This window comes from Dendrobates tinctorius, unplaced genomic scaffold (assembly GCF_039654945.1).
Source record: "Dendrobates tinctorius isolate UK_male_01 unplaced genomic scaffold, ASM3965494v1 ptg000203l, whole genome shotgun sequence".
NCBI lineage: Eukaryota > Metazoa > Chordata > Amphibia > Anura > Dendrobatidae > Dendrobates > Dendrobates tinctorius.
In genome coordinates this window covers 28,178,560-28,199,966 of record NW_027361870.1, presented here as the reverse complement: position 1 = coordinate 28,199,966, position 21,407 = coordinate 28,178,560, and the positions used below count along the sequence as shown (strand labels likewise).

The following is a 21,407-nucleotide window of genomic DNA, read 5'->3' as shown; positions in this document are numbered from 1 at the left end:
GAGGTGCTCCGCCCTCCCTCCTCTCCTAAGGCGCGCTTTTTCTCAGGACGGCGCCATTTTCCCAGCCTGTTAGCCGGGCACCAGCTCCTCACTGGACAGCATCTTCTCCAGCTGGTTTTTTCAGGAGGTCTGTCGGCCGGATTTCGCTCTGACCTGCATCCACTGACAGGTCGCAGAGCATCGCTTCTGGGGACACCGGACCGTGAGTAGCTCTGCACTGCAGACTGACCCTTCTCCGCCCTCTGTCCCCCAACCTTCCGGCATTACCTCAGCTTTTCACTATGTCTAAGTCTGATCGTACCCGCTCTACCGCCCCCCCCTGCACTTTAGTCAAGTACTTTGCATGTTCTTCGTGCAATCGCAAACTTCCCTCAGGCCAGTCCACTCCCCTCTGCCTGGATTGTAGCAATCCAATTCAGCCTGACGCCGTCCAGGAGCCATCTGCGGCCCCAGGTGAGAGTGAGCCCCCCATGCCTGGCTGGGCCTCCTCGCTATCTCAATCAGTGGCAGACCTCACCAGGGTGTCTCAGTCCCTGGTGGCCGTTCTTGATAAGTTGCCCCTGGACTCTTCAGTAGGGCCAAGCAGGTCCCAAATTGTTCCATCTGAATCAGCCAGCGGTAGTCGCAAAAGACCCAGGCAAGATTCCCAGCCGGAATCCTCTCCTAGTCCCATCTCACCGCATAGCCCTTCTCACCAGTCTCCCTCTCGGGCCTCCTCTCCCGAGTCAGGGGAAGCGCTTTCGGACAGGTCATCTGAGGGGATTTTAGAGCTGGATTCAGACCAGGATGCAAGCATGAAGGTCACAGTGCAGGACCTCATTGCTGCGATCCATCATACCTTCGATATTGCTGACTCCCCTGCGAAATCCTCAGATCAGGAGGTTTCGTTCAGACGGGCAGAAACTCCCTCCAGGGTTTTTCCTTTCCATTCCCAGTTTGGGAAAATTTTTACCAAGGAAAGAGAGGATCCGACCAGACGCTTTCAAAGAGGAAAACGTCTCGGCATACTCTACCCATTTGCTAAGGAGCTCACGGACAACTGGTCGGCCTCTCCCTCGGTCGATCCGCCCGTGTCCAGGCTATCCAATAACACGGTTCTCCCGCTTTCAGGCGTGGCGTCCCTAAAGGATTCTAATGATAGGATTATAGAATCCCTGGCGAAGTCTGCCTTTGAAGCGGCTTCAGCGGCGGTGTGTCCAATCTTTGCTTCATCCTGGACAGCAAAGACCATAGCCACGTGGGCAGACGACCTTCGGCAGGGCATCTTAGATAAGGCGCAACCGGAGCATTTGGCCAATCTCGCCAATCAGATCTCCCATGCTGGGGACTATCTTCTCTCCGCTTCCTTGGATGCTGCATCCTGTGCAGTTCAGGCGTCAAGCAACGTTATTGCAATTCGACGTACACTTTGGCTAAAGGCATGGCAAGCGGACTTGTCTTCTAAAAAGTCCCTCACTAACCTGCCTTTTCAGGGGGTGCACCTCTTTGGGTCCCAATTGGACCAGATTATTAAGGACGCCACCGGAGGCACGAGTTCACTCCTCCCTCAGTCCAAGCCTCGCAGACCCCCACTAAGGCGTCAGTTTCGACCCTTTCGGACTTTCCGCCGTTTCAATACGGCGGACAACTCCTCCAGCCAACAGAGACCGCAGGCTCGCCAGGAGAGAAGGAAAGTTTCCTTCAGACCCACTCCTTCCTGGCGACCCCACTCCTCCCAGGGCAGACCGTCCAGATCTAGATCTGGACGGTCTACTTCAGCATGACTATCATCGGGCACGCGAAGGGCCTTTCCAATTGGGAGGTCGACTTCTTTCCTTCAGGGACGTTTGGCTGGCCGCCGTGGAGGACGCCTGGGTCAGGGAGGTCGTATCCTCAGGATACAAGATAGAGTTCGTCTCTCTCCCACGGGATCGTTTCTTCGAATCCCGGCCTCCAAAGGATCCAGCCTTGATCCCGGGGTTCTCTACAGCTATCGCCGCTCTCCTCAGTTCCGGGGTGATTGTGCCCGTTCCCGAATCGGAGCGCTTCACGGGGTTCTACTCGAACCTGTTTGTAGTGCCGAAAAAAGACGGCGCAGTTCGACCCATCTTGGATCTCAAGCTGCTCAACAAGAGGGTCCGCCTTCGCCACTTCCGCATGGAGTCGCTTCGCTCTGTCATCGCCTCCATGGAGGAGCAGGAATTCATGTGCTCAATAGACATCCAAGATGCCTATTTACATGTTCCAATTTTCTCCGGACATCAGAAGTTCCTGCGCTTTGCGATTCGACAGCACCACTACCAGTTTGTCGCACTGCCCTTCGGTCTTGCCACCGCTCCCAGAGTCTTCACGAAGATCATGGCTGCGTTGATGGCTTTGTTGAGAGTCAGAGGCCTCGTTCTTTTCCCGTACCTAGACGATATTCTGATCAAGGCTCCCTCATTCCAACAGGCTCACCAAAGTTTGTCAATCGTCCTGGACACTCTTTCCAATTTCGGGTGGATCGTCAACAGGAAAAAGTCCTGTCTGGTTCCTACCCAACGCCTGGTCTTTCTAGGTCTTCTGTTCGACACTCGTCGGTCAAGGGTCTTTCTCCCACAAGAAAAGATTCTCTCTCTGCAGCAGGAAGTACGATCGCTGCAGACCTCGCGATTCCCATCCCTCCGTACAGCCATGAGGGTCCTGGGAAAGATGGTCGCGGCGATAGAGGCAGTTCCCTTTGCCCAATTTCACGCCAGGCCTCTCCAGCAGGCCATTCTGTCGAAATGGAACAGGTCGCCTCGGTCCCTGGATCGCCCTGTCCATCTTTCTTACCGGATCAAGCGGTCTCTCAACTGGTGGTTGTCGTCACCTCTCATTCTATCGGGTCGATCCTTCCTTCCCATTCACTGGCAGATAGTAACCACAGATGCCAGTCTCCTCGGTTGGGGTGCTGTGTTCCGCAACCACACTGTTCAGGGTCGATGGTCGGATCGGGAATCAGCGCTACCGATCAACGTTCTGGAGATTCGAGCGATCCATCTTGCTCTGGTCCACTGGGAAAGGCTCCTCAAGGGACTGCCGGTACGGATTCAGACAGACAACGCCACAGCGGTGGCATATGTCAACCGCCAAGGGGGAACACTGAGTGTTTCAGCCCTGGCGGAGGTGTCCAAGATTCTTCGTTGGGCGGAGATTTCCGTCCCGACAATTTCCGCGGTTCACATTCCCGGCGTAGACAACTGGGCCGCCGATTTTCTCAGCCGCGAGGGTCTCGCGGCGGGAGAATGGTCCCTACATCCGGAAGTGTTTCATCTGCTCTGCCTTCGGTGGGGAACCCCGGATGTAGACCTCATGGCGTCTCGCCTCAACAGGAAAGTCCCACAATTCGTGTCCAGGTCTCGGGACCCTCTGGCAGTGGGCGCCGACGCCCTGGCCGTTCCTTGGTCCCAGTTTGAACTTCCCTACCTGTTCCCTCCTCTGCCTCTTCCCAAGCTGTTGAAGAAGATCAAGGCAGAAGGACTTCCGGTCATTCTCATCGCCCCGAATTGGCCCAGAAGGTCTTGGTTCGCGGACATTGTCAACCTTCTCGCGGACGCCCCCTGGAAGCTTCCAGACAGAACAGATCTGCTGTCTCAGGGTCCGATTTGCCACCCCAATTCTCGGCCGCTCAATTTAACGGCGTGGCTGTTGAGACCGAGGTTCTGAAACGAGCAGGATTTTCCGACCACGTAATTCAGACCATGATCCGAGCCAGAAAGCCATCATCTTCCAAGATTTACTACCGTTCTTGGAAGGCCTATTTCACTTGGTGTGAGACCAATAACGTCGCGCCCATGTCCTTTTCGCTCCCTTCAGTCCTAGCGTTTCTTCAGGCAGGATTGGATGCGGGGCTTGCCCTCAGTTCCCTGAAGGGTCAGGTTTCGGCGCTGTCCATTCTGTTTCAGAAAACGTTGGCTTCCCGTCCTCAGGTTAAGACCTTTCTTCAGGGCGTGGCTCACACGGTCCCGCCGTACCGGGCGCCCGTGGATCCATGGGATCTTATTCTGGTTCTTGAGGTTCTGCAAGGTCCGCCCTTTGAACCCCTCAGGGATATTTCCCTTTCTCTCCTTTCTTGGAAGGTAGCCTTTCTGGTGGCCATCACCTCCGTCCGGCGCGTGTCGGAATTGGCAGCTCTTTCGTGCCGCTCTCCCTTTCTGGTTCTCCACCAGGATAAGGTAGTTCTGCGGCCTCCGCCCTCGTTCCTTCCGAAGGTGGTGTCCTCGTTTCACCTCAACGAGGATATCGTGCTCCCGTCCTTTTGTCCGAATCCAACTCATCCCCGAGAGCGGTCCTTGAACAAGCTGGACCTGGTTAGGGCGGTAAGAGTCTATCTGTCTAGGACGACTTCCTTGCGAAAGACAGAGTCTCTTTTCATTATCCCTGATGGAGCGCGGAAAGGTCACCCGGCGTCAAAAGCCACCATTGCTCGCTGGATCAGATCGGCTATCCTGGAAGCCTACCGTGTTAAGCGTCGCGGAGCCCCTCCGGGTATCAGGGCCCACTCTACTCGAGCAGTGGGTGCCTCCTGGGCGGTGCGCCACAGAGCTTCCGCACTGCAGCTTTGCAAAGCTGCAACATGGTCATCGGTTCACACGTTTGTGAAATTCTACAGAGTCCACACCTACGCTTCGGCGGACGCCAGCCTAGGTAGACGGATTCTGCAGGCCGCGGTGGTGAGTCCGCTGGCCTGATGGAAGTTTGTTTCCCACCCCAGGGACTGCTTTGGGACGTCCCAAGGTCTCTGTGTCCCCCAATAAGGCGAACGAGAAAACAGGATTTTTGGGTTGCTTACCGTAAAATCTGTTTCTCGGAGCCTTCATTGGGGGACACAGCACCCTCCCATGTTTTACAGCTCCTGTTCTTACTTTGGTTGAATGGTTACAGTTGAGTTGTTTATGTTGTCAACCTATTCTGTTACTTCTCCTACTGCTTTCTCACTAACTGAGGAATTCTCTGCCGTTCGGTGGGGTGTACACTGCGGAGGAGGAGCTATCTTTTTTTGTGCATAGTGTCAGCCTCCTAGTGGCAGCAGCATACACCCAAGGTCTCTGTGTCCCCCAATGAAGGCTCCGAGAAACAGATTTTACGGTAAGCAACCCAAAAATCCTGTTTTATCCTCCTGATAGATGGCAGTCTTAAATGGAATCGGCATTAGAGATGAACGAACCCTAACTGTAAAGTTCGGGGTTTGTACCAGACACCCAATGACCGCTGCAGAATTCCGAACATGGACTTCTCTCGGAAGTTCGTTTTAGTGTTCGGATGGAAATTGGTTCTGTGGGGTACTCCTGCTTGCTTCGGCAGCCCCCTAGCTCTTCCTATGACCATTTGACACCACCAAACTTCAGGTCCCCATTGACTTATTTGCGATCCAGGTACAGTTCTGGTACCCGAACCAAACTTTGGACTAAAGATTGGATGAACCTGAACATCCACGGGTCCGCTCATCCGTAATCAGCACCTCTTAAATCCTTTTGTATTGAGGTCTATAATTTTTTTTTTTTTATTGCAGCCCATGAGGTTGAATTGATCTGGTAATGTGGCTCTCGGACCAAAAAGGTGGTGCACCCCCGCTGAGCGGTTCTGTAAATTGTTGATTTGGCCTTGTTTCTGGAAGCCTTATTATGGGTCTTCCTGGAACAAGCGCATAGGAAAACATGGTAAGCATAGCGAAGGTTACCGGGAGAGATGAGAACATCTAAAACATCCCCAGAAACGTTGGCAACTATGATAATGAATAACTATGCTGTTGATTTCTTGCCCAGGTATTAACACATGAGTAAAATTTATTATATGGATTTATATTAAAGAGAAAAAGGGGAAATTAAAGCAGGAAATGATGAACAATTATTCAGTACTGTTGATCTTGGTTGGTCATAGCGATACAATAGACTTTTGCACCATAACAAGATGACCTCATAAAAATTTGATCTTGGATCTGATTGGCTATGGGCTCTTGGGCCACATCCTTTGCACCAGATTTAATAAAACCTATCCTAATGTCTGGCACTTCTATTTTGTTTTTTGGAGGATCTAGTTGGTCTAATGTGTAGCTTTTTTTTTTTTTTGCTTTTTTTATTTATTAATTTCGGCCAAATGTTGCTTTTCCTTGGACGAAAATATAAACTAAACTTCTATTGCAGAATGGTGTCACATTTCTATGGCGGTGGCGATAACTGCGAACTGACAAATAAACCTAGGCAGGTGATCGTAAAACTAAAGTGAGTATTCCTTGTACTTATAGTACTACAAGTCATGTTAGAAATATGGAAATACTAAACTATCCTTGTCCTGACTATTAGGTGTAAAGAATCTGAGTCTCCACACGCTGTCACTGTTTATATGCTCGAGCCACAGACTTGTCAGTACATACTCGGAGTAAGTATACATCCCTTTGTTTTAGTGTGTTTTAAATGGTCACTGTACGTTCAGACATGATTTTATTTGACAAGGGGGGCCCTGGAGTTGGATACTGGTGGGCCTTTGCACCCCAGTCCGACACTGCTCAATCCAGCTCAATCAGCAGAGATTTGAAGATATATTACAGGAAGTTTTGCAGAGATCGGTCTCTGTGCTCCTGCTCTCCTGTCTGTCAAACTGTATAAATGCTTAACAGAAAGGCGGGATTTCAGGGCAGGCAAACCATTGGCCAGTGCTAGGCACAATGCATCCTGGGAATGAGAGAATAGAAGTTCCAGCCCCTATAGTACAGGTAGAATGATAATGAAGAGAAATCTCCTACTCAAAGAGGAGTCGAGAGCAAATTATAGGGCATCTGCGTAGTCTTTGCTTATGTTGTATATGTGAAGCAAGAACATGATTTACCGCAGGTTCTGTGTGAAAGGACAGGTACACTTTAAGAAAGGTGGCTCTTTTGTGTCCAGAATCGTATATTAATCCACTTTATGCTGTACATCTCAATATTGAGTCTTGTACAATAACGTCGGTCTTATGCCTGCAATGCAACATCCACGGCGGGACAGTACAATGTGACGTCAGAGTCGTGTTACATGGAAATGATGAATGTGTCGTTCTCCTCTCCAGGTGGAATCCCCAGTGATATGTAAGATTCTGGATACCGCTGATGAAAATGGACTCCTCTCCATTCCCAATTGAAGCACAGGCGGAAGATGATTGTTCTGCTGAGACCTGTAATCAGTCTGCGGGATCAAGTGTACAAACTTTCAGAGCTGATTTGTGTATATGTATGTGTGTATATATTGGAGAATACAGATTTTGAATACAATAATCTTTTTGTGTCTTTATGAAAGAGTCTCTGCAAAATTGGCATTGGCACGGTTACTAAACATGCAGAACTCTATAAGGGATATCATTCATCAACTGTCCGCTGGGTAGTGATTAAAGTGTGACCCGGATAGTGGTGTTCTAGACAAAAATCCAGTAACACCATATAATATCTGACACCCGACAATAGTCACAGTGAAAATCTCCACTTAACAGCCATGCATTCTATTACATGTTGGGAATTTGCACGGTTGGTGCATAGTAAGTTAATTCTGCACTTAAAAAATAAAATACTATGCAGAATGATTTGGGGGCAGAAACCCTGATTCAAGCATTATATCACTTACTGGCCTGCTTGTCTCAATGCTGATAAAATCCCTGTGTTATCTTCTGCATTTCTATCAGCTCTCTGAATAATGAGATGTGTATAACTCGCCCACACCCCTGATTGGCAGCTTTCTGTGTATCCTGTTCATAGGCAGAGAGCTGTCAATCAGTGGTGGGGGCGGGGTTACACAGAGGTCATGAATATGGAGAACTACATTGCATCAGGTTTACTAGTTCTCTAGTAATCATCTCCCTCTGATAAAAGTGAAAAAATAAACAAAATTCTAAATATTAGTAATTGGAAAAAAATCATTAAGGAAGGGACTGTTAATACTGTGAGAAAAAAATTCAAATGATATGCAGAGCTCGGATCCCGTGGACACCACTCCGTCTTGTTAGACTGATCGCCGCCGCTTCATTAATTATCACACTATTAAGTGTAATTATCACACTTGTCCCTGTGTCAGCAGCTTCATTATTGATCACCATCACACCGGTCTTTGCTGTGATCGGAGCACAGACCGGTGTGACGATGGTAGATGGTGAAGCTGAGGAGTGTCAGGGAACATTCTTCCAATAAAGCAGCACTATGTCCCTGAGAGCAGCGCTCTTCCTGTCTCTCTGCTTGCGCATTAGAAACATGCGTCGTGGAGAGGGATCAACGAAAAGAGCAACGTCCACAAAATGGCAGCGCACTTCAGTTGAAATATAGATACGGTACATAAAACAAAGGTTTTTACATAGATTATGACTTACCAACCAGTCAGTGTCTAAAATAGATAAACATATATTGATATTTAATGCTTAATAAAACTAGATTTTTAGTAATAGGTAGTTTTTTAAGCACGCCTCCTCTCTGAAAGACGAAAGGGGGGGGGGGGGTTGGTTTAGCTATTTAAAAGAGAAGTTAGCCATCATAAAATATGATAAGTACATACAATCCCATCCAAAACCACGAAATTTACTATATTAAAGGGGTTTTCCACTTTTATAAAAGTGGAACCCAAACAATTTCTGTAGTGTAACATGACAAAGACAGTCTCCACCTTCCCTCAATCCAGCGCTGGCGGTGTAACATGACATCGGCCATTTTAATTCTGTCGTTCTGATCTCCCCAGACAAAGCAATGGTGACTTTAATTAAAAGTATTTAGAGATTTATTTATAATGACATTTCATTTAGTTATTTTTCTCTGTTCTCTTCAAATTACATATCGGATTGTGAGAAACAAAAGATTCACTTTTGAAAATCTTTACTGATATAAATTGTTAGACGTTTATTGAGAAAAACAAAACAAAAAAAAAGAAGACTTATAGTCAATGGAAACCAAAATCATCAACCAACAGAGGGCTGGATTCCAAATCGCCCCAAAAACCAAAGTAAAAAAATTGGAATCACCGGCAGATCTAACTTACATGAATTTCACCAAAGGAACTTATGCGTCCTATGAGCTCTCCTCCCAGCCCTGTATCGGGGTGTCGAGCTACTGTACTGTCGGTGGGGCTACTTGGTGTTGTCGGATACACTGATGCATAATGTCATGGAGATTCTCAATTGGATTGATGTCCGGGGAACAGGAGAAACAGTCAATTACATCATTAGGGTGTGTGCACACGCTGCGGATTGTGCTGCGGAATTTTCAGCGCGGATTTGTGTAAATCCGCAGGTAAAATCGCAGGTCAAAAGACCTGCAGTTTATCTGCAGATTTTCTGCGGTACAGCCTGCGGGTTTCCCCTGCGGTTTGACACCTGCCATGGAGCAGGTGCCAAACCGCAGCAGAATCCGCACAAAGAATTGACATGCTGCGGATTTGAATCCGCAGCAAATCCGCTCGGTAAATTCTGCACCGTGTGCACTGCGGATTTCATTTTCCATTGATTATAATGGTACTGTACACCGCTTTCTGCTGCGGATCCGCAGGACCAAATCCGCAGCAGAATCTGCAGCGTGTGCACACACCCTTACCTGTGTGGTCCAGGAACTACCTACATCCTCTGGCCTCCTGATTCTGGACATTGACCTGGGGAAGCCCAGGAGCAAAGGCACCATCATGGCTCTGACCACTTCATCCTGGCACCTATCAGCAGTCAGGGTACTGTTAGCTATCAATAACTCCATTCAGTAATGAAAAAAATGCTGGCAAAACGTTAAAAGGGAACCTGTCACTAATTTTCTGGCTTATAAACCTTGTCTGTCACCTTTTAAAATCATGTGATTGTGGTTCCTTCAACCCCTTTATAACCTCAGGTGCCCCTGCATGCTTCTGAAGGTGTTTTATACATGGTCCGCCCTCATGCAAACTGTGTGGTCCAATTGGTGAATCCGGATTGTGATAAGAACCGCCCAGGTCCCTTCAAACGCCACCTCTCCTATCTGGATGGAAGTGGATGACTTCTCTATATCCTCCACAGTGGTCCAAGTTTCGCGCCTGCACCGTGGAGTCAGTGACCCGCACAGGCACGCCTCACTCTGCCCTATTGAACAGCCAGGGAGCTGATCACGTATAATTAAAGGCGGTGGCTGCACATTAAATGACTACTACGCCAGCGGGAGACTTCGAGCACCATGTGGATTATGTAGAGACGTCACTCCCTGCCATCCGGATAGAATAGGTGGCGTTTGGAGGGACCAGGGCGGAGCTGATCGTAATCTGGATTCACCAACTCAATTTACATACAGAGCGTGACATGTATAAAAATACTTTTCTCCTACGCCTCATTGGGGGACACAGACAGTGGGTGTAATGCTGCTTGCCACTAGGAGGACACAAAGTAAACACAGAAAAAAGCTAACTACTCCCCTGCAGTGTACACCCTCTCGCTGGCTGGGAATTCCCCAGTTCTTGCTTAGTGTCTGTAGGAGGCACTTGGGTCTGGCTTCAGATCCCAACGTTTTTATTTTATTTTTTAATTTTCTGTAAATTTTTATTTTTTAATTAACTGAGTGAAGGGGCGACGGTTCCTTTCTACGGCCCGCTCTCCCCCGAACCGACAACAGGCAAGCACATGGAGTATACCTCCCCGTACACTTTCCTGTGACGACTGGGGCTGATTCTTCTGGCGATGGATCCTTTACAGTCCCGGTACCCCACACGGATATGAGGGCGAGCGCACGGAGAAGGCTTGACCAGCGCTTTCTGATGCCCTGAATCAGCCCCATAGCTTTCCGTCCCCCTGCCTATAGGGTGGACCGATTGAGCAATACCCCTGTAACAACTCCGGCTCTGCTACATCGCCCGGGAGCTTTTTTCCTCAGAATCTGAGATGGGATGAAACCTGCAGGCTCCTGGACAGCGCAAGCATCGGATTGGAGGTATGGGGTCGGGTCCTGGTCCCTGGGAGAAGCGCTGACCAAGTCTCAGTGGCGGCATACCAGCATCCCGTCGCAGCTCCCCCCTTCACCCGGCGCTCGCCACGGGCAGGCCCAAAAATTTAGTCCCCAGCCTTTCGGCCTACTAGGCAGCAATTTACATAGCGCCGCCCACTGTTAGGGCTGCCGCCAATGTCTTTGGCGCCTTTCCCTCTGTGCGAGAAACATCCTGCTAGTCTCGGGGGCCATATCCTTAACCCCTTCTCTGCCCCTCGGGCTCTGGGACGGCTGCAGGGGGTGCGCGTACGGATGACAACACCTGATGACGCTACAGGGCCACTGATATTTTTCCCAGGGACACAACATCAGGACCTCGGGTAAGCTGCATCTGCTCTCAGAGAAAAGCTTAACCCTTCGCTGCACATTCCCTGCAGCTGCAGCCCAGGCTCTGCTTGTAACCCTTTCACGGGCACTATGTCTCAGTCTTAGGAAGCAAAAAGGGGGCTAATGAGAAGCGCACTGCATTCTTTGCCGCTGGTACATCTTGCAAGACTGCCTTGCCTAGTACCCAGACTAATCCGCTATGCACGGATTGCGACCCGGCTTGTGCTAAAACACCATCCTCCGCCGCTGCAAGCTGCTCCCTGCGTTTAGTCCCTCTGCGTGGGCTGCGTCCTTGTCATGGTCTGTGGAGTCACTGAGCAAGGCTATAGACTCCTCCGGGAATCCTCTTTAAGTCAGAACGCGTCTTTACCGCCTGAGTAGGGTTTTGGCGACGGCCGGGAACTGTCCGCCTGCAGGGGCCGTACTCGTTCAAAGGATCCTCAGGTCTCTAGAAAGCGAACCAGTGACGCGTCCCCTAGTCACGCTTGCGATTCAGCATCGGCGAGTTCTGTTTCTCGCTCTCCCTCTCCTAATGTTCGCAGAGAACATGTCTCTGAATTTGAGTCTGACACGTCAGTCCCTCAGAATTCCCCAAATGTGCATGAATCGCTTGATTCTCTGACAGTCAACAAGTTTCTGACGTTGGCAAGGAGAACATTCCCGCTCCGGAACACGTTATCTCCTTTAAGAGGACTAACGTGAACGCAGGGTAATTTGCCAGCCATCCGGAGCTGATGGACATTGTCTAGAAACGTGGGAACCAACCACATAAGCGGTTCACAGGGCACAAGCCTATCGAGGCTGAATACCCCCTTTACTCCATATCTGCTGAAGAATTGGCTACAGTCCCCCTCGGTGGATTCTCCTGTATTGTGCCTTGCTCCTAAAATGTTTCGATCCGTTTCTGAGGGCTCTTCAGTCAGAAACTCCTCCGATCGTCAAATTGGCAACCTCGCCAGTTCAGTTTTTTGGAGCTTCAGGAGCGGCTTTTTTCCCATCTTTCACGGTGACTTGGTGTGGCTAAGGCATGGCCATTTGAGCAGAAGTCTTAATTACTGCCTTCCAAGCAGATAATTCATGCAGGGGATTTTGCAGTAGACGCCTCTTTAGATGCCGCTAATTGCGCTGCTAAGGCAACCGCTAATGCAGTCTTCATCATAAGAGCCCTGTGGCTATGCGACTGGGGGGCAGATTCCACCTCCAAGAGATTCAAGACTTCTCTGCCGTATCAAACTGGTCGCCTGCTTGGTCAAGAAACTTGACTAGCTCATTTCTGACACGTCCGGGGGGTAAGAGTAGGTTTCTTCCCCAACAAGTTCTGCCCGGCTGTTTTCGGAATCAACAGCAGACTAGTTTTTTGACCTTTTTTCGCAATAGCTCCAGCTGGTCCTCCACAACTTTCTCTTCCGGATCAGTCCCCGCGTGGAGACAGAGGTTCCCAGGTCTCTCATAAACCTAACCACTCTTGGAAACCCAGGCCGACAGCATTTGGATCTAAGGAAGCAGATCCTCTACTCAATGACTTGTCGTGGTATCCGGCCAACATCGACAAAGTAGGCGGCCGTCTGCTGTCTTTCAGAATGGTTCAGCGGTTTTTATTCAAACCATTCTTAGTGGTTCCAAAGAAAAAAGGAACGATGCGGTCCATACTAGACCTCAGGCTGTTAAATCAGTTTATCAAAGTACGGCGATTCCGAATGGAATTCCTCCGGTCGGTGTCGCTTCCATGCAAAAGGGAAGAGCCCCTATCATCCAGCAGTTCCTGCGTTTTGCAATTAGAGAAGAACACTTCTAGTTTGTTGTCTTGCCCTTCGGTCTCGCCACCGTCCCCAGGGTCTATACCAAGGACATGGCGGATGTCATGGCCATTCTCAATGCTCGGGGAGTGGTGGTACTGCGTATCTGGATGACCTGTTAATCAAGCGTCCATCCCTTCCAGCCTGCGAGAAATCCGTGGATATCACAGTAAATACACTTTTTCTTGTCTGGGTCTGAAGATAAACTTCGAAAAGTCTTCCCCAGCACCGGTCCAGCAGATTTCCCTTTTGGGAATGGTCTTGGACACTTCCCGCGGGTTGGTCGTTCGCTCTCTAGAGAAGGCCCGAGCTTTGCAACAGGCAGCGCGGACTCTTTCCCGTCCGGTCTCTCATTCTATTCGTTTCAGCATGAGAGTTCTCGAAAAGGTGGTGGCAGCAATGGAAGCGGTGACATTCGCACAATTCCATCTCCGCCTTTTGCAACAAGCCTGGCTGTTGACTTGGGACAAGAACCCGTCTTCCCTGGACCGTCGGTGCCTTCTGTCCCTGCGGATCAGACAAGCCCTCAAGTGGTGGACATTGAAATCCTCCCTGAGTCAAGGGAGGTCTTTTCTCCAAGTACGATGGTTGGTGGTGACCACCGACGCAAGTCTTCTGGGGTGTGGTGTTTCGTCACCACACGGCACAAGATCGTTTGTCAATTCGGGAGTCACACTTCCCCATCAACGTCTTGGAGATACGAGCGATCAAATTAGCCCTATTGAGTTTCCACCTTCTCCTCGCAGGTCTCCCCATCAGGATCCAATCCGACAACGCCACAGCTGTAGCTGTATATCAACCGTCAAGGGGGTTCTCGGAGCAGGATGGCCATGCACGAAGTGAGTCACATCCTCCATTGGGCCTAGACCAACCGTTCACCCATCTCAGCGATCCTCATCCCGGACATAGAGAATTGGGCGGCAGACTTTCTCAGTCACCAAGCCCTTGCCTCGGGAGAGTGGTCTATTCATCCGGAAGGTTTTCAGCAGATTTGCCGTCGTTGGGGCACTCCGGATGTGGATCTCATGGCTTCAAGGTTAAACAACAAGATTCCTCGATTCGTTGCGTGCGATCCAGGCGCCATTGGAGCGGACGCCCTAGTTCTGCTGTGGCACCAGTTCCGGCTCCCGTACATCTTTCCCCCTCTCCCCTTGCTCCCGAGGGTCATCAAGAAGATCAGAATAGAGGAAGTATCAGTGATCCTAGTCGCGCCAGATTGGCCGGGCATGGTACGCAGAACTAGTACAACTAGTCGCCGATGTCCCTTGGCGACTTCCAGATCACATGGATCTACTCTCTCAGGGTCCGATTTACCACCGGAACTCCGGGGCTCTGTCTTGACGGCGTGGCCGTTGAATCCTGGATTTTATCACAGGCTGGGTTTTCTCACGGCGTGATTTCCACCATGATTAGTACTAGGAAGTTCGTGTCCATGCGCATTTATCACCGCACCTGGAAAACCTTCTTTTCGTGGTGCAAGGATCTTGGTCGATCCCCTCTGGTGTTTTCCATTCCTGCCATACTGGAATTCCTTCAGTCAGGATTAAAGTCAGGCCTCACGCTTACCTCACTCAAGGGCCAAATTTCAGCCTTGTCAGTGCTATTCCAAAGCAAAATTACCACAAAACTTCAGGTCAAGACATTCATTCAGGGAGTTTCTCATGTAGCACCTCCCTATAAAGGGCCATTCGAATCATGGGACTTTAACTTGGTTCTCAGGGCCTACAGGAGGCTCCGTTAGAACCGTTGCAGGACGTACCACTACCTATTCTCTCTTGGAAAGTGGTCTTTCTAGTGGCAAGTACGTCAATCAGACGAGTTTCGGAATTGACGGCCCTGTCCTGCCGTCATCAGTTCCTGAATTTTCATCAGCACAAGGCAGTTCTCAGGACGTCCCCGTCCTTCCTGCCCAAAGTCGTATCCTCTTTCTCTATCAGGAAATTGTTTTGCCCTCCTTTTATCCGGCTCCGGTCCATCGCATTGAGAAGGCCCTACACGTCCTCGATGTGGTTAGGGCTCTGAGACGGTACATCTCGCGGACGGCTCCCTTCCGCAAGTCAGATGCCCTGTTCATATTTCCAGAGCGGCATAGAAAGGGTCTAGCCACTTCAAAAACCACGCTAGCCAGGTGGATTTGCTTGGCTATTCAGGAATCATACCGTGTCCGGGACACACCTATCCCAGCAAGGATTAAGGCGCATTCTTTCCGCTCAGTGGGCGCCTCTTAGGCCATTCGTCTCCAGGCGTTGGCAGAACAGGTCTTCAATGCTGAGATTTAGTTCCAGCCTACATACCTTTACAAAACATTTCCAAATTCATTCTCAGGCCTGTCCGCAAGGCTGCGACTTGGTCCAGCCTGCAAACCTTTACAAACATTGTCTAATTTCATTCTCAGGCCTCTGCGGATGCAGCTGTTGGCAGATGCATCCTGCAATCGACAGTACCACAGTGTTGAGTCAGTGGTACATGGGGTATTAGCAATTGTATGTTCCCCACCCAGGGACTGCTTTAGGACGTCCCACTGTCTGTGTCCCCCAATGAGGCGTAGGAGAAATAGGGATTTTTGTGTATTCACCGTAACATCCTTTTCTCTGAGCCAATCATTGGGGACACAGCACCCACCCTGTTTGGCCTATTGGCTCACTGTAGCATTAATAGGTTTTGACAGAGTTATGATTACTGTCATTCGTTTAATGCTCCTACTGCTTTTTTCACCGAACTGGGGAATTCCCAGCCAGCGAGATGGTGTATACTGCAGGGGAGGAGTTAACTTTTTTCTGTGTTTACTTAGTGTCCTCCTATTGGCAAGCAGCATAACACCCACTGTCTGTGTCCCCCAATGATTGGCTCGGAGAAAAGGATTTTACGGTGAGTACACAAAAATCCCTATTTTCAGCTGGAGGATCAGCTATGAGGATATAAAGGGGTTGTAGGAACCCTAATTATATGATTTTAAAGGTGATGAGCATGCTTTAAAAGCCTTATAACTGGTGACAGGTTCCCTTTTTTTAACTCAAATTGATTTTTATTAAGAAGAACATCACAGTATTCATAATATAGGGAAACAAACATTTTCGATTTTGCCAGATAAACCCCCACCCTTACAAAGTCAGCCCTCCCCCACCCCATATAGACAGACCGTAGTATCCTAATAGCACAAACTGTACACACATATAAAATTGTATTATACAATATTATCTAGTATACCAGTGTAGACAAGCATCCCCACATATACACATCGCGGAGACCATTTCCTCCTATCTGCCTCTTAGCCCAATTCTAGCCATGGCGTCCAGTGTTTGTCGTACATCACCAGTTTTCCCCTTTTCCTGTAGACCCCCTTCACCAGATTAATAACATGCTTCACATATTTAAGGAATTCTCCCCTTGAAGGTGGATCCTCCTTTATCCAATTCCTCGCTTTTACCTTTTGAGCTATATATAGTAGTCTGGCAATTGCCACCTTCTGATTGTTGTCCACCTTTATCTCCTCCACATATCCCAGCAAGCAGACCACCGGCACCCTTGGGACCACACAACTGTAAGCCACTTCCACACTACTCAGGACCCCCAACCAAAAAGCAGCCAGTCTTGGACACGTCCGCAACATATGGAGTATTCCCGCATTTTCACTCTTACACCGAGGACACTCAGAATTAGTTCTCAATCCAGCTCTATACATAACCACTGGAGATTTATATACTCTATGTAAAATATAAAGCTGAGAAAGCCTATACGGTTCACTCAGTGATAGCCTTGGTACCCACTCCAGTACAGACTCCCACGTTTCATCCTCCAAGGAACCCAACTCTCTTTCCCACTTAGCCCTCGCATTAATCGGAAATCCCAGTGAGTATGCAGTAGGTCCCTATATGAAGAGGAGATGACCCCCCCTCGTAGTCCCTTCCCCGCACACATACTGCATTCCAACACTAAGTCGCCCTGAATTTCAAGGCAGTCACCTCTGTCCTTGACTCTATACGCATGTCTCATCTGTGGATACTGATATCCCCCGGAAGCCTTAAGACCAAACTCTGACTGCAACCTGGAAAAGGATTTCAGCTCCCGCTCCTCTAGTATCTGAAAGACATATTGTATCCCCCTGGCCTGCCATTCTGACAGACATCCCAATGCCATAAACTCCGGTAGATTGTTTTTAAACCATAGCGGAGAAAACCTAGTTAGACAGGTGACCCCCCAAATTTGTTTAATCCTCCCCAATAGTTTATGTATTAAAAATAGTGTTGGGTAAATTTTCCCTAGTGCCCCCAGGTAACCATCCTCCAAACACTGCACCACTGGACATCTCTTTGTCACCCCTTCTATCAGATGCTGTACCTCTCTGGAGGTTTCCTCATGCGCCCATCCCCTCAGATGTTGGCACTGGGCCGCCAAAAAGTATATTTTAGGGTTAGGCAAAGCCAAGCCCCCATCCTCCTTGGGTCGTTGGAGCATCTCCAACCTAATACGAGGATGTTGTTTCCCCCATACCAAACTCCTAAATAAAGAATTAATCTGTTTAAATTTCCCATGTGGTATCCAGATAGGTGCATTGTGAAGTACATACAGTATCTTAGGCATCAGAATCATTTTAATAAGATTGACTCGGTCCACCACTGACAAATGCAGTTTAGTCCAAGCCCCAACCTTCGCCTTAAGAACCCAGAGAACAGGAGTCAGATTCTTATGCAGATAGTCTGTCACCGGCATAGAGATCCATATCCCCAAATATTTAAATTGCTCTGCTACTTAAAGTCTACCCCTGTCTACGGCGTCTCCCACCTCATCCCCTACCCCATCGACCTTGAACAAAATTGATTTATTCCAGTTTATCACTAACCCCGATAAGGATCCAAATCCCTCAATAAGCCGCATGGCATTTTCCAAAGAAGTGTGTGGATCCCCCAAAAACAGAAGAATATCGTCCGCATAAAGTGCTATCTTCTCCTCCATTGACCCATATTTGATCCCAGACACTTCAGCAGACTGTCAAATTTTGGCGGCTAACGGTTCCTCAGCCAATGCAAATAAAGAGGGGAGAGTGGACACCCCTGTTTCGTCCCCCTGTGCAATTTTATAGTGTGAGATAGCGAGAATCAGGGTGAACGGGGAGCTACGGTTGCACATACAGCTGTTGAATCCAAGAAAGAAATTGCGGGCCAAAGCCAAAACAGTGCAAATCCCTCCATTCTACGCTGTCAAATGCCTTGTGAGCATCTAAGGATGCGATAACCCTCTGACCACAGTTGTTGGCCCGCAGCTGAACATTCATGAAGCCAGACTGCTCCAGATGTATCAACTTAGAGACAACTTCCGACAGCCGGTTCGCTAACACCTTGGCCAGAAGCTTAACATCCATTGTAAGCAAAGAAATTGGATGGTAGGACTCAGGCAGATGTAGATCATTATTCTCCTTTGGCATTACCACTATTATGGCTTCTCTCATGAACGCTGGCAAAGTCCCTCTGCACTTAGCATCCTCCAGAACCACTCTCAAACTGGGCACTAACACTTCCTCCATTCCTTTATAAATTTCCGCTGGTAACCAGTCTACTTCTGGCGCCTTCCCCTTTGACATTGACCCTAATGCCCTGACTTTACTCCTCGTCCGTGATAGGTGCTTCCAAACTTTCCCTGTCAACATCTCCCAGTTTGGGAAACTCAAGTCCCTCTAAGAATGCCACAGTGTCTCCCAACGATGCCCCCACCCGAGAGGAGTATAAATCCTCATAAAAATCCGTAAAGATCTTTAAAATATCTGGAGTCTCCGACACCTTCGTGCCATTTTCTGAAACCAATGAGTGCACAAACGAGGTACCCCTCTGGGCAGAAGCCACCAGCGACAACATGTGACCCACCGTCTCCCCTTCTTGGCAATAAACCAATTGCTGAAACTCCCTTTTCCTCTCTGTAGTAAAGCAGTGGTCTAGTGTACCAATGTCAGGTCAAAATCGTTCGTAGCAAAATCAATCAATCAAATTTATTATCGCCAAGTACATATTACATATATACAAGGAATTCTTTGTAGCAAAGAGGCAACATAATATATAACAACAGATACAACAAGTAACATCTAACAAGACAGATACAGTATATAGTCTACACATGACGATTTAATTGTTGAACAGAGAGTGGATAGAAGCTGTTCATATGGCGGTTGGTGCTGCATTTGGGGACTCTGAAGCGACGTCCTGAAGGGAGTAGTTGGAATGAGGAGTGTCCCGGGTGAGAGGGATCGGATGAAATTTTCAATGCGTGGGATCGAATACTCTTATCATAAAGATCCTGGATTTTAGGCAGGGGGGAACCTATAATTCTCTCTGCTGTTCTGAAAGTCCTTTGTAAGCGGAGTTTGTCATGCGCAGTGGCTCCCCCATACCAGACTATCAGAGAGGAACAAATCACAGATCTGATGACAGCATTAAAGAATAAGATCTGCAGATTCTTAGACAAACCATATCTTTTCAGCTGACGCAGGAAGAACATCCTCTGTTGTGCTTTTCTTATAACAGCATCCACGTTTTTTCCCCCATTTAAGATCATGAGAGATGATAGCACCATGGAATTTGGTCTCTGTGACCCTAAGAACCACTTCGCCATGGATGTAGATTGGAAGTATCTCATGTTGATCTTTCCTAAAATCCACAACCATCTCAGCAGTTTTTTTAGTGTTGAGTACAAGATTATTGGCTTTACACTAGTCACATATTCTTTCCACCTCACTCCGATACAAGTCTTCAGCATTTCCCCTGATGAGATCAATCAGTGTTATATCATCGGCAAATTTCAAAATTTTTACTGAGTCTGCTGAAGAGATGCAATCATTCGTATAGAGAGAAAACAGTAACGGGGACAAAACACACCCCTGAGGTGCCCCGATGTTTGTGACCAAGGTGTCTGAAGTGAATGGTCCAACTTTTACACTCTGTATCCTGGCTGTCAGGAAGTTATAAATCCACAAGCATAAGTTGAGAGGGACTCCAAGAGCTACCATTTTCTTATGAAGTAAATTTGGATCAATGGTATTGAACGCTGAGCTAAAGTCCATGAAAAGAATCCGGACATATGAGTGCAGTTCATCTGTATGATCCAAAATGTACTTCAGTGCCAGATTGACAGTGTCGTTTGCCAAACGATTCTCCTTATAGGCAAACTGAAGCGGGTCCCATAGCTTCTGCGTGAATTGTATCAGGTGGGACATCAATCTTTCGAAGACTTTCATAGCTACAGATGTGAGTGCTACTGGTCTATAGTCGTTCAACTCAGAGGATCCCACTTTCTTGGGGACAGGGATAATTGTGGAATTTTTCCAACACTGAGGTACAACGCACTCTTTCAGTGACACATTGTATATATGTCCCTTCAGGATGCGTATCACCTCTGCCTCGGAGATCACTACTTGGGTGTTGCACAATGAATGATCTTTATATGAACAGACTGAGAAGCTTAGAGATGAATAGCCACTGTGTGTAGAGCTTGCCTCAAATCTGCAGTAGAATTCATTTAACTCTGCTGCCAGACTTCTGCTGGGGTTCACTATAGTGGGGTGGCTTTTATAATTGGTGACCTCTCTTAATCCTCTCCATGCAGATCTAGTATCTTTTGATGAGAACCTTTCCTCCAGAATCTTTGCATACTAGTGTTTGGCTAACTTGATCTCTTTAGATAGCGAGTTCCTAAGTTTCTTGAATTCAGTAATATCGCCTGCTTTATAAGCCTCCTCTTTTCTCTTACGGATCAACCTGACTTTATTTGTAAACCACGGCTTGTTGTTTCCCCGAAAGTGGACAGATTTGGATGGAATAAACGTGTCTTCACAAAAACGGATATATGAGGACACTGCATCAACCCATTCATCCAGACCCGAGCATGTTTCCTGGAATACCTCCCAGTCCGTGCATTCAAAGCATGCTTGTAGTTGCAATTTTGCCTCCTCAGACCATGTCTTCTTTGTATAAACTGTAGGTTTGGATGTTTTCAACCTTTGCCTGTAGGCTGGAATTCAATGAATTAGACAATGATCTGAAAAGCCCACTGCTGCTCTCCTCACTGCCCTGTAGGCCCCTTTTATGACTGTATAGCAGTGATCAAGCGTATTGTTCTCTCTCGTGAAGCAGTTTATATGTTGAGTAAATTTGGGGAGATCCAGGTTGAGTTTTCCTTTGTTAAAGTCCCCCATTACGATCACAAATGCTTCTGGAGATCCTTTCTCCCATTCTGATATTTTGCAAGCTAATTCACCAATAGCAGCTTTAACAGATGCTTGAGGGGGAATATATACTGCAACCAGAACCATAGATGAAAACTCTCTTGGAGAGTGAAATGGTCTACAATTGAGTGCAAGG

At 48.2% G+C, this 21,407-nt stretch overlaps 1 protein-coding gene across 1 annotated transcript in view; it reads left to right on the top strand.

The window, feature by feature from the left end:
• The window catches only part of ERLEC1 (endoplasmic reticulum lectin 1), a 62,441-nt gene extending 55,192 nt beyond the window's left edge, over positions 1 to 7,249 (top strand). Inside the window, exons 12-14 of the mRNA XM_073553941.1 lie at positions 6,144 to 6,221; positions 6,303 to 6,378; positions 7,045 to 7,249. Of these exons, the coding sequence (XP_073410042.1) occupies positions 6,144 to 6,221; positions 6,303 to 6,378; positions 7,045 to 7,116 (226 nt within the window). The 3' untranslated portion in view covers positions 7,117 to 7,249. The remainder of the gene's footprint in view (positions 1 to 6,143; positions 6,222 to 6,302; positions 6,379 to 7,044) is intronic.
• The last annotated feature ends 14,158 nt before the right edge of the window (positions 7,250 to 21,407 follow it).